The 14,322-nt window shown below is 42.8% G+C and overlaps 1 protein-coding gene across 8 annotated transcripts in view; it reads left to right on the forward strand.

Moving 5' to 3' along the window:
- The first annotated feature begins 228 nt into the window (after positions 1-228).
- Positions 229-14,322, forward strand: part of APTX (aprataxin) — a 26,351-nt gene continuing 12,257 nt past the window's right edge. The window contains exons 1-7 of one of the 8 annotated variants that reach the window (XM_019624511.1): positions 229-316; positions 3,575-3,656; positions 7,466-7,602; positions 8,982-9,028; positions 9,267-9,569; positions 10,198-10,257; positions 11,075-11,301. In XM_019624511.1, coding sequence (XP_019480056.1) covers positions 7,470-7,602; positions 8,982-9,028; positions 9,267-9,569; positions 10,198-10,257; positions 11,075-11,301 — 770 coding nt within the window. In that variant the 5' untranslated portion in view covers positions 229-316; positions 3,575-3,656; positions 7,466-7,469. The other 7 variants (XM_019624512.1, XM_019624516.1, XM_019624517.1 and 4 more) reach the window with 7 other exon arrangements.

A 14,322-nucleotide genomic window follows, 5' to 3' on the forward strand; every position in this document is an offset into this window, starting at 1 on the left:
TGTCTGAAGTCTCTCCTTACTCAGAGATTGAGAGGCGGTGACTGTGGAGCGGCTCTCGGGTAGAGAGATGCTGAGGGAACACGCTTCCACCGGCATAACTACCAGGACCCACTTGAGCCACGCCCCTCGGAGAGACCAATTGCGGCGGGTGCTTCCTAATCCGGGCATTGGGCGAGACCCTCTCAGCCAATCATCGGACAGTCACTGGCGATGCCTCTGGTTGCTCTCCAGACTGTCTCACGACGTCATCCTATAGCGCCGGAAGCGGTGCAGCACCGAGGGGAAACGTGGACTTGTCCGTCTCCGCCGTCTGGAGGTAAGGCAGTTGGAGGCCTACCTCCTCCGCTGGCCGGGTTGAAAGCCGTGGATGTGGGCATTAGGCCAAGCCCGCTACTGCCCTTGAGTGATGTGCCTCGAATAATGCTCTCACGGCTTCTTTCCCGGTAGGCGTTGCTGCTCCCTCGATCTCTAGAGCTCTGGGCTTCCCACTTTCCTTCTGCTCCCTTGGGCCGTTTTTTGGTCGTGCTCAGTCTTCTCCCCACTTCGGGTTCGTTCATCTGTGCCCCCGACGCCTGCACCTAACTTGGTAGCAACAAGCGGAGAAAAGATTAGAGAGTGGGCACTGTCCAACCCATGGAGGTGGCTCAGCTTGTCATGATGGACACTGTTTCCTCCAGAAACGCTCCCCGAAAGGAACTTGAGGACCCTTCACTCCTATAAGTCTTCGACAGGTCTTATAGGAAGGCCAGAAGAAGCAAGCCTTTTCCCATTCAGACCAGTGATAGCGGTTCAACAAAGCAGGGATATAATTTCCATTTGGAATTAATGTGGTCCAGGTTTGGAGCTTTTTGGGAATTTGATATATTGGGGATCGTTCGAACACTGGGAACAGGACTGTTCATATGGGGAGACAAAGTGAATTTGTGCTTTTTCATCTTACTTGCACAGTCTGCTGTCAGATGATCTTTTTACGTGTCTTGAGCGCTTTCTTTCATCCTACCTTCACTATCAATAAGAGTGATAATAGTGTGGAATGCTTACTTTTTGCCAGACACTGAGATTTACCTACTTCTTCATTTAGCCCTGGTGGTGTAGAACAATTATTAATGTTGTTTTACAGCTGAAGAAGTAAAGACTTAGATTAAATAATCTGCCACAAGTTACACAGTGATTAGGTGGTGGAGCCACCATTTGAACTCAAGCAGTTGGACTTCACAGGTTTGGATGTTATCCACTATTCTATATTGATTTTATTCAACTGTTCATTAAGCTCCCATTCACCTCACTGTTTTCTACTATTTTATAGAGAAAATTGAGGTCATCAGATGTGCTTTCTTTCAAATTTCTGCCTGTTTTCCATCCTACAAAGTTGTCGAGATTTACGCCCATCTTTACCTTTCCTTAAGTCGTAGAGGATGAGCTGTATCATCTGATCAAAGCAAATCCCTTTATCTTTGCTTCTGACCTTTCTTTTCTTTTATAATCTTACCTATGAGAGCTTGTTTTCATTTGTCTTTTCTGTCCCTGTCTATATCCCAGTCATGTATAAACAAGGTCACGTTTCTCAGATCTCTGGCTATCCCTCACCCCCAAGCCAGAAAGAAAGAAAAAGTTCATGGTGATCCATCTTTCTGTAGCTGTCATCTACTAACTCTTTCCCCCTTCTTATCCAAACTGTTTATAAATTCTGTTTCCATTTCCTCACCTCCCATTCCCTTCTGCAGTCTACCATTCAGACCTATCATTCCCCTGAAATTTTACCCTAAGGTCATCAGTGATTGATTATCAAACCAGATAGACATTTTAAAAAATCATTACTGGATTCCTTTGCTGCTTTTGAAACTTGATGATTCCTCTCACTCCCTTCTCCTTTGCTTTCTAGGATAATATACTCAGCTGATTTAATCAGTGAACATTTATTGTGATACACAGATAAACAAGACACAATGCCTTGCCTTACAGAGCTACTAGTCTAGCTGTTTCCATGTGCCTCGCTCCCTCGTCATTTCTCCTGTGGACAGTCTTTCTTCTCCTCACCTAAAATATTGGGTGTTTCCAAGGCTTGTGACTTTGGCCCATGGTCTTTTCATTTTGTACACACTGCCTGAGTGAGCATATCAACTGATTTGGTTTTAACTTCCTACATGCTCCCAAATAGAAGTTGTCAGCTTAGATCTCTTTTCTGAATTTCACCCTCACCTCAGACTGCTCTGCTGGACAACTCTGCAAGTCCCACAGGCAGTTCAAATTCAGAGGTCCCAAACTGAACTCAGCACCTTCCCTGAACGTATTCTTATCACATCCATCGCTAAGCCCTGATGATTTTGCCCCTTAAATATTTCCCAAATCTGTGCTCTCTTCTTTGCCTTTATTATTGTCCTACTTTAGGCCTCATCATCTCTCACCTGAAATGTGATGGACTTCTAACTGGTCTCCTCACCTCTAGTCCTGTTGCCCATATATCCGTTCTCCATACTCTACATTCTCTCCCAAATCATCTTTGAAAACAAATTTAACTGTGTCACAGTCCTGCTAAATGATCTTTAAGGAGCTGTCCATTCATCTGATTGTTTCTCTCATTCAGCAAGTATTTATTATTTACTGAATTGCAAAATCCATTGGAACTTCTAAAATTTGAGCTTCTCTTCCAGTCACCCAGGGCTGTGCTTCATCTGGACCTGCTTGCGTTTCCAGCCTGTTTTCTGCCCCATACTTTAGGTTGCAGCAACACCAAACTGCTTCTTCATATGCATTGTGTTATTTCTTTGTGCACTTGCCTTTACTGTTCTCTTTGACTGGAATCTTCACCCTGATTCCTTTCTCCACTTCCTGCTCCTCAACTAATTAGGCTGCCCCTTTTCACCTAATTAACCTGGTTTAAATGTAGGACTCATTTTAGGCCCACCTCTTACAGGAAACCTTTCTTGACACCTCCTTTCTCCAAGTCTGGGTCAGGTACTCCACTTTTGTGTTCCCATAATACCCTTCGCACAAACCAGTCATTATATTTACCATGTTTGTTATAATTGTCTTTGTGTTTCTCTCTTCCACAAGACAGCCTTTTGAAGGCAGGTATGATGTATTATACCTGCATCATACAATACAAATGATATGTAGTATCTCTATATGGCCAGCAGTAGAATGGCACAAGGCACATAGTGGGCATGTAGTAATTTAGATAGATCAAATGAGTGAAGACAAAAGGTATATATGGTACAGTGATTACTAACCCATTCTTTGGAATTAATTCAAGCCCTAGCTCTGGCACACATTGGCTGTGTGACTTGAACACATTACTTATCTCCTCTAAGCTTTAAATTTTCTCTTAGAATGAGAGTTGTTGTGAAGATGAAGTGAGATGATATATTTAGCAAGTGCCTAGCATATAGTATAAACTTATAAAGGTATGCTGAACACGAGGGGATACAGAAGTATAAGACCAGGCCTAACCCAGGGCAGTGATCTCCGGAGACCTTTCCTCTGAGTTTCCTGAATGGGGTAGTGATGCAGTCCGTTTACAAGGAGATTTTGTTCTAATCTGGAAAGTAAAATTGTATCCACGTTTAATTTTTAGAGACATGTGAAGGTAAATTGATCATATCCAATAACAAGATGTAGAGAAGAGAAGACAGCCCAGTGAAGGCCTCAGGAAGGAGGTGAGACTTGGAAGATGTGAATGATTTGGATTTCTAGGAGGGAGGAAAGAGTATAAACCAATACCAGGAGGTCATATTAAGAATTACTTATTTGGGAGCCATGATTCAGTACATTGTACCTGAAGGATGTCTGTGTGTGCAAGGATGCATGGAGGAAAGAGAGGGATGGGTAAGTGGGTCTACTTCTATGGAAAGAAGTGGGAGGTGAAATAAGTAACCTCTCCGGGGTTAGAGTACGAGGGCCTTCAAGCCTGAGGGATTGGGATTAATCAGGGCTGGGCAAATGCCCAGGGCTGTGCTGGACATTATGGTAGCCATTAGCCACATTTAACTAGCTATTTACATTTAAAAAAAATCTAATTAAGACATTTAATTCCTGTGTTGCACTAGCTACATTTCAGATGCTCAGTTGTCCCATTGTGGCTATGTTATTGGACAGTGTAGATTTAGAACACTTCCATAATTGCAGAAAATTCTACTCGACGGCACTGTTCCAGGCTATCAGAGTGCTTGGGTTCCTTAAGAAAGAATGAGAATTTCTTTCTGACCAATCCCCACAACTCTGAAATGGATAGTGTGGAGCTGAAAAACACTTAGGATTCATCCACATAGATGGGAGGATGGGATTGCTCAAAGAGAGGAGCAGAGCACCCCACATAAGGAGGAGTACCAAAGGGGAGAGAGAAGGAAGGGAAGAGAACCTGGATAGGATTATCATCTGATCATTCACTTGCAAATATTTATTGTATTCTAGCTGTATGCCAAGTATTGTATTAAGTGCTGGGGGTGTATTGGTAAGCAAAAATGAACTTGATTTCTGCTGCCATAGAGCTTGCAGTTGATGGAGTTTTACTGGGTGGACTATATTGAAGATTCGGGAATGCCCATCCTTATGTGCTCCCTACGTTCTAAAATGCCTCATTCCTACAAGCTGGAACTGGAGGCTAAGATGGGCCAAGGTATTGCTAAAGGTTAGTTGCATAAGCACTGTGCAGTCAGTGTTTCAGCTTCTCAGGGAGAAGTGAATAGGAGCGTCATAACTTCAGAACTTTCGGGGAATGAAGCATGTGAGTATGTGTTTGTGTAGGCAGGAGGGGTGGTTCCTGTTGTCCGGAGGCCATGCAGCCATTCTCTCAGCTGCTCATGGGATTTCTTCCTGTTCTGCTCTCAAATGTGGTCTCTCCAGGCTTTTATTATTACTGTGACTAGTCAGTCATCACATGACTTATTTCCCTGTGCCTAATATAATCCTCAGTCCATTACCTGCTCATTCATCAGTTTCCAGCAAATGCAAACAGATGCCCCACTGAACACACAGCATTTAAAATTGTGACCTGCCTGTAGCACCGTCATCCTTTGAAGCTCCAGATTTAGGATTTTAGCATGAACCGACTCTTCATGCTCACGCCTCAGCTCCTTCACTAAGACCTGCCGAACTGCCTTTTGGACCTCATTCTGACCCACGTTTTATTAACAGACTGCTGACTAATCTTTGCCTTTAGATTTCTCCACTCTAGTTGTGTCCTATTGATTATTAGATCTCAACTTTGCAGCCTAGTGTTCTTTCAACACCTCTGCCTTTTTTGTTATTCTTTGGGGCAGCTCCTCTGGGTCAGCTGGCTTTCCACCCCTCACCCATGGCTTGTCATTGCTGAAATCTGTGCCATCACTTGTGCTTTTTAAAATGGAATGTCCCCTCCCACTCCTTTTCTTCCTTATCAGTGCTCTTATCCTTTTGAACTGGGCAGTTTCTGAAGATATTTCTATGACTTTGTACCCTGAGTGCTCTATGCTCACTCCGCCTTGCATTATCTGGCCTTTGCAGATACTAATGAAACTGATTTTTAAAATCTGGTTTCTTTTCTTTCACCTTTGGACTCAAAGCTTGTGCAGAGGACTTGATAGGTGTTGCTTTGCCTGCAGGGGACATTTCTTAAAGAGAAGGTATTAGAGATTTGAGTATTGATAAGCTTAGGAAGTTAGGGAGTCTAGGGAGGCCTGCTGATCTAGTCCTGTCCTTGCCCATAATCCCATGCTCTCCCTCCCTGGGTGATCTTATCCTCTTACTTTGCCTCAGCGTCTATGGCTTGTTGACACCTCTCAAATATATACATTCAATCCATTGCTCTCTCTCAGTTTCATACCCATACATCTCAGCTGACCCTTGGATCTTCCATAGGCAACTTAATCTAATTGTGTTTCAATCTGAAATCATGCCTTCTTTACCTACTGTTTATCCCCAAATTATGTCTCCTTGTGTATTCCTCAATTTGGTAAATGGGTATTTCCAAATTAGAAGTCCTGGTTGATATCTCCTGATGAGACAAGTAAAGAATTAATAAGAGTGGGCTTATGAGCTGGCAGGATGGGACAGACAAGGAGTTAACAGGAATGAGCTTGTGGGCTAACAGGAATGAGCTAAACATTAACCACTTGGTTCTAACTCCCCTGGCCAGCACTGCACCTACAAGCTTTCACGCACCTTACATCCATCATAGATGGGAACAAAACAGTTCCCAGTCACAACAGCTACCCCCTGCAGACTGACGTCCATCATAGATGGGCACAGGACAGTTCCCAGGAGAAGACAATTGTAACAGCAGCCCCCTGCAAGCTGACAAGCACCGTACATCCTGTGTGTAAAAATATAAAACCCCGGCACTCCTCATCGGTACAGCTGTCCCCCATTGGACTCTGCCCTGGCTAAACTCCTGCCAGTATATATCTGTCTTCCTCCCCTCCCCCTCCCCCCCCACCCTTCTCCTCTCCCGTTTCAATAAATCTTTTCTCTGAATATGCTCGTAGAGTCTCGTAAATTCTTTTACATTCTGGAAACAACCAGGGGTTAATTCTACACCAAGACATCCCCCTTTACTCCTTTGTCATTCCTCAAATGCAGTCAGTAATTCAGTCTGCCGTCAGGATTTCTTCTGGCTCTTCCTTCCCATCCCCTTTGTTCTGCCTTTTTCAGGCAGAATTTCTTGTTTCTTTCTCTTCTGCCGATACTCCACATGGTCTTAAGGGTTGTTTTTCAAATAACACCAGCACCTCTGCTATTGTTTTGCAGGTGGTGTATTGTACAAAGGTGCTGCATTCAGACTTTAGAAACTGTAGGTTTGTGTATTTATTATGACAATCTTCTGGCAGTTGGCAGTAAAATATATTGTTCTGACATCAATATGCTATGATAAGTAAGGAAGGAAAACTTTCTAATTCACATAAAGATGCCTGTGGACCGAAGAATATCTTCTATTGTCATGTCCTTAGTTTTCTGCCAGGCAAACTCCTTCTTGTTCTCTAAAACCCATCATAAATATCCATTATTCATGAAGCCTTTTTTGACACTCCTCACAAGAGTCAGTCATTCTCTTCCCTGGGCTAATGCTGTATTTGATTACTTCCTACTTATAGTGTTTATCACATTAATTTTAATAATTGGTATATGAGTCCATCTGCCCCACTGTACTCCAGGCCCCACAGGATAGGGACAATGATTAATTATCCTTTGATCTTCAGCATGTAACTTAATGCCCAGCACATAGAATCCATCAATAAACATAACAAATATTTGATTAATGAGCATGACTCAGGCACAGAGATGAATGCTTTACTCACATTATCTTATTTAATCCTTGCAACTGCCTCATGAGTCCTGTCATTATCACACTTTACAGGTGAGAAAACAGACTAGGGAGGTGAAGTCACTCAAGGTGGACAGCTGGTGAATGGCATGTGTGGTGGTGCCGGGGTGTGGTCCTGGAGGACTTGTGTTTCTTACTCCAGCGATTCTCTTCTGTTTCGTCTCCCAGAATAATGATGCGGGTGTGCTGGTTGGTGAGACAGGACAACCTGCACCAGCGAATCAAACTTCCACATTTGGAAACAGTCGTGGTTGGGCGCAGCCCAGAGACCAAGATCACTGACAAGAAATGTTCTCGACAGCAAGGTAACTGATCACAGGAGTGGAGAGTACCATGTTTGGTTCCTTAGGACAGTGATAACCAAAGGTGCACATTTCCTGGGTGCTAATGATGGAAAACCTTTTGTCTGCCATAAACAAAACTTGGGAACTGAGCTGGGCCAATACCAATGCCCCATTCACTCCTGATTCTACCCTATGAAAGTGGTTACTTTTCAGTGTTGGGAACAGGCAGGTTCCATCCTGTTACTGTGGGATTGTGGAACTGAGTCCTGCTTTCCCCGTGGAGGGTCCTCGCTGGGCAGTGAGACAATTGAATTCTGGCATCTCCAGGCTGAAACCATGTCTGAGGAGTGATGGGATGGTTCTATCCTTTACGCATTGCCTCACACAGAGAGTGGTGTCTGTATAAGTCTGTGGCACCCAGCTCTTTTAATGTCATCCCTGGGATTTAGTGAAATGAAAGCCTTAGGAAAAAGCCTTACCATGTACCCCATTTTTTACCTGTCAACTTCCAGACATACGCACTGCTGCCAAGCCTCCCACTTGCAGTGTGTTCCTTGGAGTAGGGGTTTCCAAGGCTTGGAGTTGGCAGCACTGATTATTGGTTTTCCCACATGAGTTCATCTAAATGGGGGGAAAAAGGTGTGCTTGAGCTAGCTACACCTCGCTAGACCCAAGATAAGTGGAGACACTTCTCGCTCTCTGCCTCTCTTGTCACAGCAGCAACTGTAGGGACATGTATGTCAGCTTTCCCTCTGCCTGTCTCCCCTGAAGAGCAGGTGTGGTGTCTCTTCTTTATTCCTTGTCTCACCCCAGAAACTTAGTTCGCTTATCTGAACAGGAGTGTTTAATGTTACTTCTTCCTATACATGCCCAGGTTGTTCTGTATGAATATTTCTCTTTCTAGAATATTCTCTCCATTCTTCCTACCCAAGGCCAGCTGAACTTCTGTTTCCCAGGAATGTATCATTTGTCTCTTTCTCTGTTAAAGGAGTTTGATAATTTTATATAATAGTTTAAGCCTGATTCAATTCTGAGCCGAGAGCTTATGAGAGAAGTGGGTCCCCTTTCCTGACTGCAGAGTCTGTGATCCAGGGTGAGTTACGGAAGCCTAGGGAGGCACTTCTCCCTGGGCCAAGGGACTAGGGAGGCGTGTGCGGATTCAGTGAAGCTGCCTCATAGGGATGTTAGCGGTAGCTAAGGGAGTTGCACACTTGGACATTTTATGGAAGGATTTGGAGCTCTAGCTGCCTGCGTAATGGGCAGTTTTGCTCACAGGCCTTTGAAGAAACCCCTGTCAAGTTGCCTCCTAGAGTGAGGCTTCATTGTCTTATAGAGAGAATAGGAGCATGTGCCTGGTTCTTCATGGCATTTGGATTTAACTTTTTTTCAATCTCTTTCAGTACAGTTGAAAGCAGAATGTAACAAAGGATATGTCAAGGTAAAGCAGGTACGTCTGTTTTTAACTTGGACTTCTGTTTTATGCTTGATGATTTTCTTATGCTGTTGACTTTAGAGCATCTGTGCCTGCCATTAAGGCTCCTCTGTCATGTGTGGAAGTGACAGAGTGAACATTAAGTGAACATTAAGCACAGTGCCTGGCACATAGTAAGTGATTAACATAGTGGTGGCCGTATTAGTACTGGTGTTATTGCTATTATTATAATTATTTTCTGATTATTCCATAGGTAGGGGTCAATCCCACCAGCATTGACTCAGTCATAATTGGGAAGGACCAAGAGGTGAAGCTGCAGCCTGGCCAGGTTCTCCACATGGTGAATGAACTTTATCCATATATTGTAGAATTTGAGGAAGAGGCAAAGAGTCCTGGCCTGGAAACGCACAAGAAGAGAAAGAGGTCAGGCAACGGTGACTCTATAGAGAGAGATGCTGCACAGGAAGTTGAGCCCAGTCCAGGACTGGAAACTGGGAGCGACCCTAGCCAATGCTCTGTGCCCCCAAACAAGGGAACAGATACATCTACCAAAAAGGTGAGGGTAGTGTGCTTGATAGATGATACGGATATTAAATGAGATATAAGGACTGCTTAATTGTTTTGTAAAACCCAGACATGCATGAAGAGTCACTTATTAGCCAAGACAAGGGTTATTAACCATGATGAAAGAGCCACTTGTTTGTTTTACTAGTCACTTGGGTAAATGTCCCTTTATAAACTTTCCTCTTGAATTTCTGAGGTAAGCTGCTTGAAAGTAGGGCAATAACGCAGTGTACTTAACATGGAGCTACTAAAATGATGGGTCAGTCAGTTGTATATCTAGAAGGTTAGCCTTGGAACACTTTTCGTAGATTGCGTGGTGCACATCCTGATGTCAAAGTGGAAATCTAGTCAGGCTTAGATGGAGTGGGAAAGGGCCAAAGATGATGGTGTTCAAACTCTGGCATTTCCAGTCTCCGTGTAGACATGCTCCTCTGAATATAGGAAGAAAATGGGGATGGCTTACGGTGATAGTGGCAAAATATTGGGGTAAAGGGAATATAGTTTAATTCCTAAAAATGAACCTTATTTCCAAGTTTGGTTGGACTTTGCTGACATACAGTGTTAACTATGCCAAATTTAACCATTGGCATTCACAATTACATGGTCCTTTTTTGTTTTAGGAACCACTGGGCCACTGGAGTCAAGGCTTGAAGATTTCTATGCAGGACCCCAAAATGCAGGTCAGAATAAAATTTTGGCATTGAAATACATTTCATGTCTTAAGTGACCATTTCACAGAGGTCATAACTACAAGTGAAATCAAAGGAGATCAGTCTTTCTGAATGAGACTTCATCTTATTGGGCTATTTTGTGAGAATAAGTGGCTTTTCCTGTTGTCAGTAAATGAGCACCTGGAATTCTTTGGAGAGAAACTAAGTTCTTCAAATGGATAGTTCCTCTGTCTTGTTACTCCTAAACTCTGGAACTAAACTTCAGGGAACTTTAGTTAACTTTACTGTGTGGTCCCTTTTCAGGGACTGTCAGATAATGTACTGTGGTTGTAGTTACTGGGCTGCCCAGGGATCAATATTCAGGCATCATCCTGGGAGGAGTCTTTGAGTTCTTCTTAAATTACATCCCGGGGTGACTAGGGCTTCTTGGAACACATGTGCATGTGTCACTTGGTCTGCTATGGTAGAGTGGCGAAGGGAGCATTTGCATGGATGCCTGCCAGGGTATCACATCAGATCCTTAGGAGCTACTTTGTACTGTGTATCCTCTGCATATTCTGTGCAATGTGGTGATTGAAAATAGGCTAAAGTCAACTCGATCTGGGTTGGAATCCTAGATTCACCACTTGGTAAGTATGTGACTTTGCGTCAGACACTCAACTTATCTGAGTCTCTGTGTTTTCATCTGTCATAACTGGGATACTAAAACCTTTTGCAGAACATTGGATTGTGGTGAGGATTAAGTGAGTTAATGAATATGACAGCACCTGGCACACAGGAGATGAAGGGTATATGTCCATTTCCTTCTCCTGTGCCCCTCTGCTAGGTTTACAAAGATGAGCAGGTGGTGGTGATTAAGGATAAATACCCCAAGGCTCGTCACCATTGGCTGGTCTTACCATGGGCCTCCATTTCCAGTCTGAAGGCTGTGACCAGGGAACACCTTGAGCTCCTCAAACACATGCACACTGTGGGGAAAAAGGTGATTGCCGATGTTGCTGGGTCCAGCGAACTGCGCTTCCGATTGGGCTACCACGCCATTCCCAGCATGAGGTAAGGCTCGTGGGTAGTGCTGGTGCATCCTGGTTGTGTCTTGGTGCACAGACGGGTTCAGCCTGAGTCTGCTGAGTGTGCTGACAGTCCTGAGGCCCAGGGCAGTGGGGTGGGCTGTTTCCAAGGCAGATGGGTTGAACCTTCCACCCTTCTGCCTGATTTGCTTATATACCTTGAGTTCCTACTCCTGCTGGTAATTCAATCACAGACTTTTTTTCATTCCTCTCCAAGTGTAAACCTCTGAGGGCATAACTATGAACTGGATAAAGCAGCTTTATTGCCCTCAGATGAAGAATTGTGATCAGTGATTTTTTCAGAAGCCTCTAGAACCCCTAAACGATTAAGGACCATTGCTCCGAAGGAGACAAATATCACTTACTTCTGTCATGACAGCTTAGTAGAGCTGACATTTAAAATAAAATGAGAGAAAAGTGTAGAGCCTGTTTTCAGAAGGATTCAGAAAGGAATGATTGATTCTTTTCAAAGAATGCGAGCAAGGCAGAGCTCCACAGTTCTTTAGAGCTACGCAACAACATGAGGAGACTAATGGGATTTCAGTTTTTATGTTGGTGATAAAATATACATAACATAAAATTTAACCATTTTAAAGTGTACAATTGAATGGCATTAAGTACATGTACATTGTTGTGCAACCATCACCACCATCTATTTCTAGAACTTTCTTCATCTCAAGCTACCTCCCATTCCCTCTTCCTCCCATTCTACTTTTTGTTTCTAAGAATTTGACTATTCTAGGTACCTCATGTAAGTGGAGTCATACAGTATCTATCTTTATGTGACTGGCTTATTTCACTTAGGATAATGTCATCAAGGTTCATCTATGTTGTAGCATGTATCAAATTTTTTTTTTCTTTTTTAAAATTTTTTAATTCAAATTTTTATTTGTTTCCCTTTAGGTACTTGTTTTTTATTATAAAGAAATTTTAGCATTTTATTTTTAATTTTTAATTTTTTTTATTAGTTTCAGGTGTACAAAACAATGCAGTAGTTATACTTTTCACCCCTCACAAAGTGAAAATCCCCCTCCCCCAATCCAACGCCCCCCATTCCCGATATCATACATATCTATTATAATTCCATTAACTCCATTCCCACACTATACTCCACATCCCGTGACTATATATATATTAAATTATAGTTGACATACAGTATTATTCAATGGCAGCTTCAGATGTACAGTGCAGTGATCAGGCCCTACACCATCCATAAAGTGGTCTCCCTAACAAGATGTGTCCATCTGACACCTTAAAAAATATTTACAACATTTTTGATTATATCCCCAAACTGTCTTTCATATCCCTGTGGTAATATTGCAGTTACCAACTTATGTTGTCTAGTCCCTTCCCCTTCTCTCATCCCCACCCCAGTCCCATCTAGCAATCATCAGTTTTTCTTCTGTGTCTCAGAGACTATTTCTGTTTACATTGCTCATTTATTCAGTTCTTTAGATTTCACATATAAGTGAGATCATATGGTATTTGTCTTTCTCTGACTGACTTATTTCACTTAGCATACTGTTCTCTAGGTCCTTCCATATTGTTGCAAATGGTAAGATTTCATTCTTTATAGCTGAGTAATATTCCATTGTATAAATGTACCACAGTTTCTTAATCCAGTTGTCTACCGATGGGCATTTCAGTTGTTTCCAAGTCTTGTGTAAATAACGCTGTAATAAGCATAGGGGTGCATATATTTTTCGAATTAGTGTCTTGGGTTTCTCTGGATAGATACCTAAGAGTGGAATTGCTGGGTCATACGGTAGTTCCATTTCCAGTTTTTTGAGATACCTCCTTACTGATTTCCATAATGGCTGCACCAATCTGCAGTCCCACCAACAGTGCACCAGGTTTCCCTTTTCTCCACAGCCTTGCCAGCACTTGTTGATTTATTGATGATAGCAATTCTGACAAAAGTGAAGTGGTATTTCATGGTGGTTTTTATTTGCATTTCTCTAATGATTAGTGAAGTTGAACATTTTTTCATATGCCTGTTGGCCAGCTGTATGTCCTCTTTAGAGAAATGTCTCTTTATCTCCTCTGCCTATTTTTTAATTGGGTTTTTTTTTTTGGTATTGAGTTGCATGAGTGTTTTATAAATTTTGGATATTAACCCTTTATCAGATATATCGTTGACAAATATCTTCTTTCAGTCAGTAGGCTTCCTTTTTGTTTTATTGATGGTTTCCTTTGCTGTGAAAAACTTTTAAGGTTGATGTAATCCCATATGTTTATTTTTTCTTTTACTTTCCTTGGCCACAGGGATATATCATTAAAAATATTGCTCAGGGTAATGTCTGCAAATGTACTTACTATATTTTCTTCTAGGAGTTTTATGGTTTCAAGTCTTAGATTTAAGTCTTTAATTCATTTTGAATTTGTTCTTGTATATGGTGTAAGGAAGTGGTCCAGTTTCATTTTTTTGCATTTGTCAGTCCAATTTTCCCAGCACCGTTTATTAAATAGACTATCTTTACCCCAGTGTAAATTCTTGGCTTCTATTGTAATAGATTAACTGACTGTATATGAATGGATTTATTCCTGGGCTCTCTATTCTGTTCCATTGAGCTATGTGCCTGTTTTTATGCCAGTACCATACTGGTTTTTTTTTTTTAAGATTTTATTGGGGAACTAGGGGACGGGAACAGTGCTGGGGAATCAGGGGAAGGGGAACAGACAAGTTGCTGTCCTTTTGTTCTTCAATCTAGTTGTGAAGGACGTTGCTTTACTGGTCCATGTTGGTATTATCATTGTGCTCTTCCCGAGTGAGGCAGATCGGTCGCCGGCCTCTGGACGGCCGCTCATGGCAGCTCCTGGCAGCTCACACCAGTTGCCGGCCGCTCACGCTGGCTGCCGGTCACACACGGTAGCTTATGGCAGCCCACTGCAGCAGGGGCTGCAGCCTACACCGTCACCAGCGACTCATGGCAGCCCAGCTCCAGGTCGAGCTGTTGTTCACCATCTTAGCTGTAGAGGGCAGTGTCACTGGCCCTCATGTGGGATC

Source organism: Hipposideros armiger, unplaced genomic scaffold (genome assembly GCF_001890085.2).
Source record: "Hipposideros armiger isolate ML-2016 unplaced genomic scaffold, ASM189008v1 scaffold_591, whole genome shotgun sequence".
In the NCBI taxonomy this organism is placed as follows: Eukaryota; Metazoa; Chordata; class Mammalia; order Chiroptera; family Hipposideridae; genus Hipposideros; species Hipposideros armiger.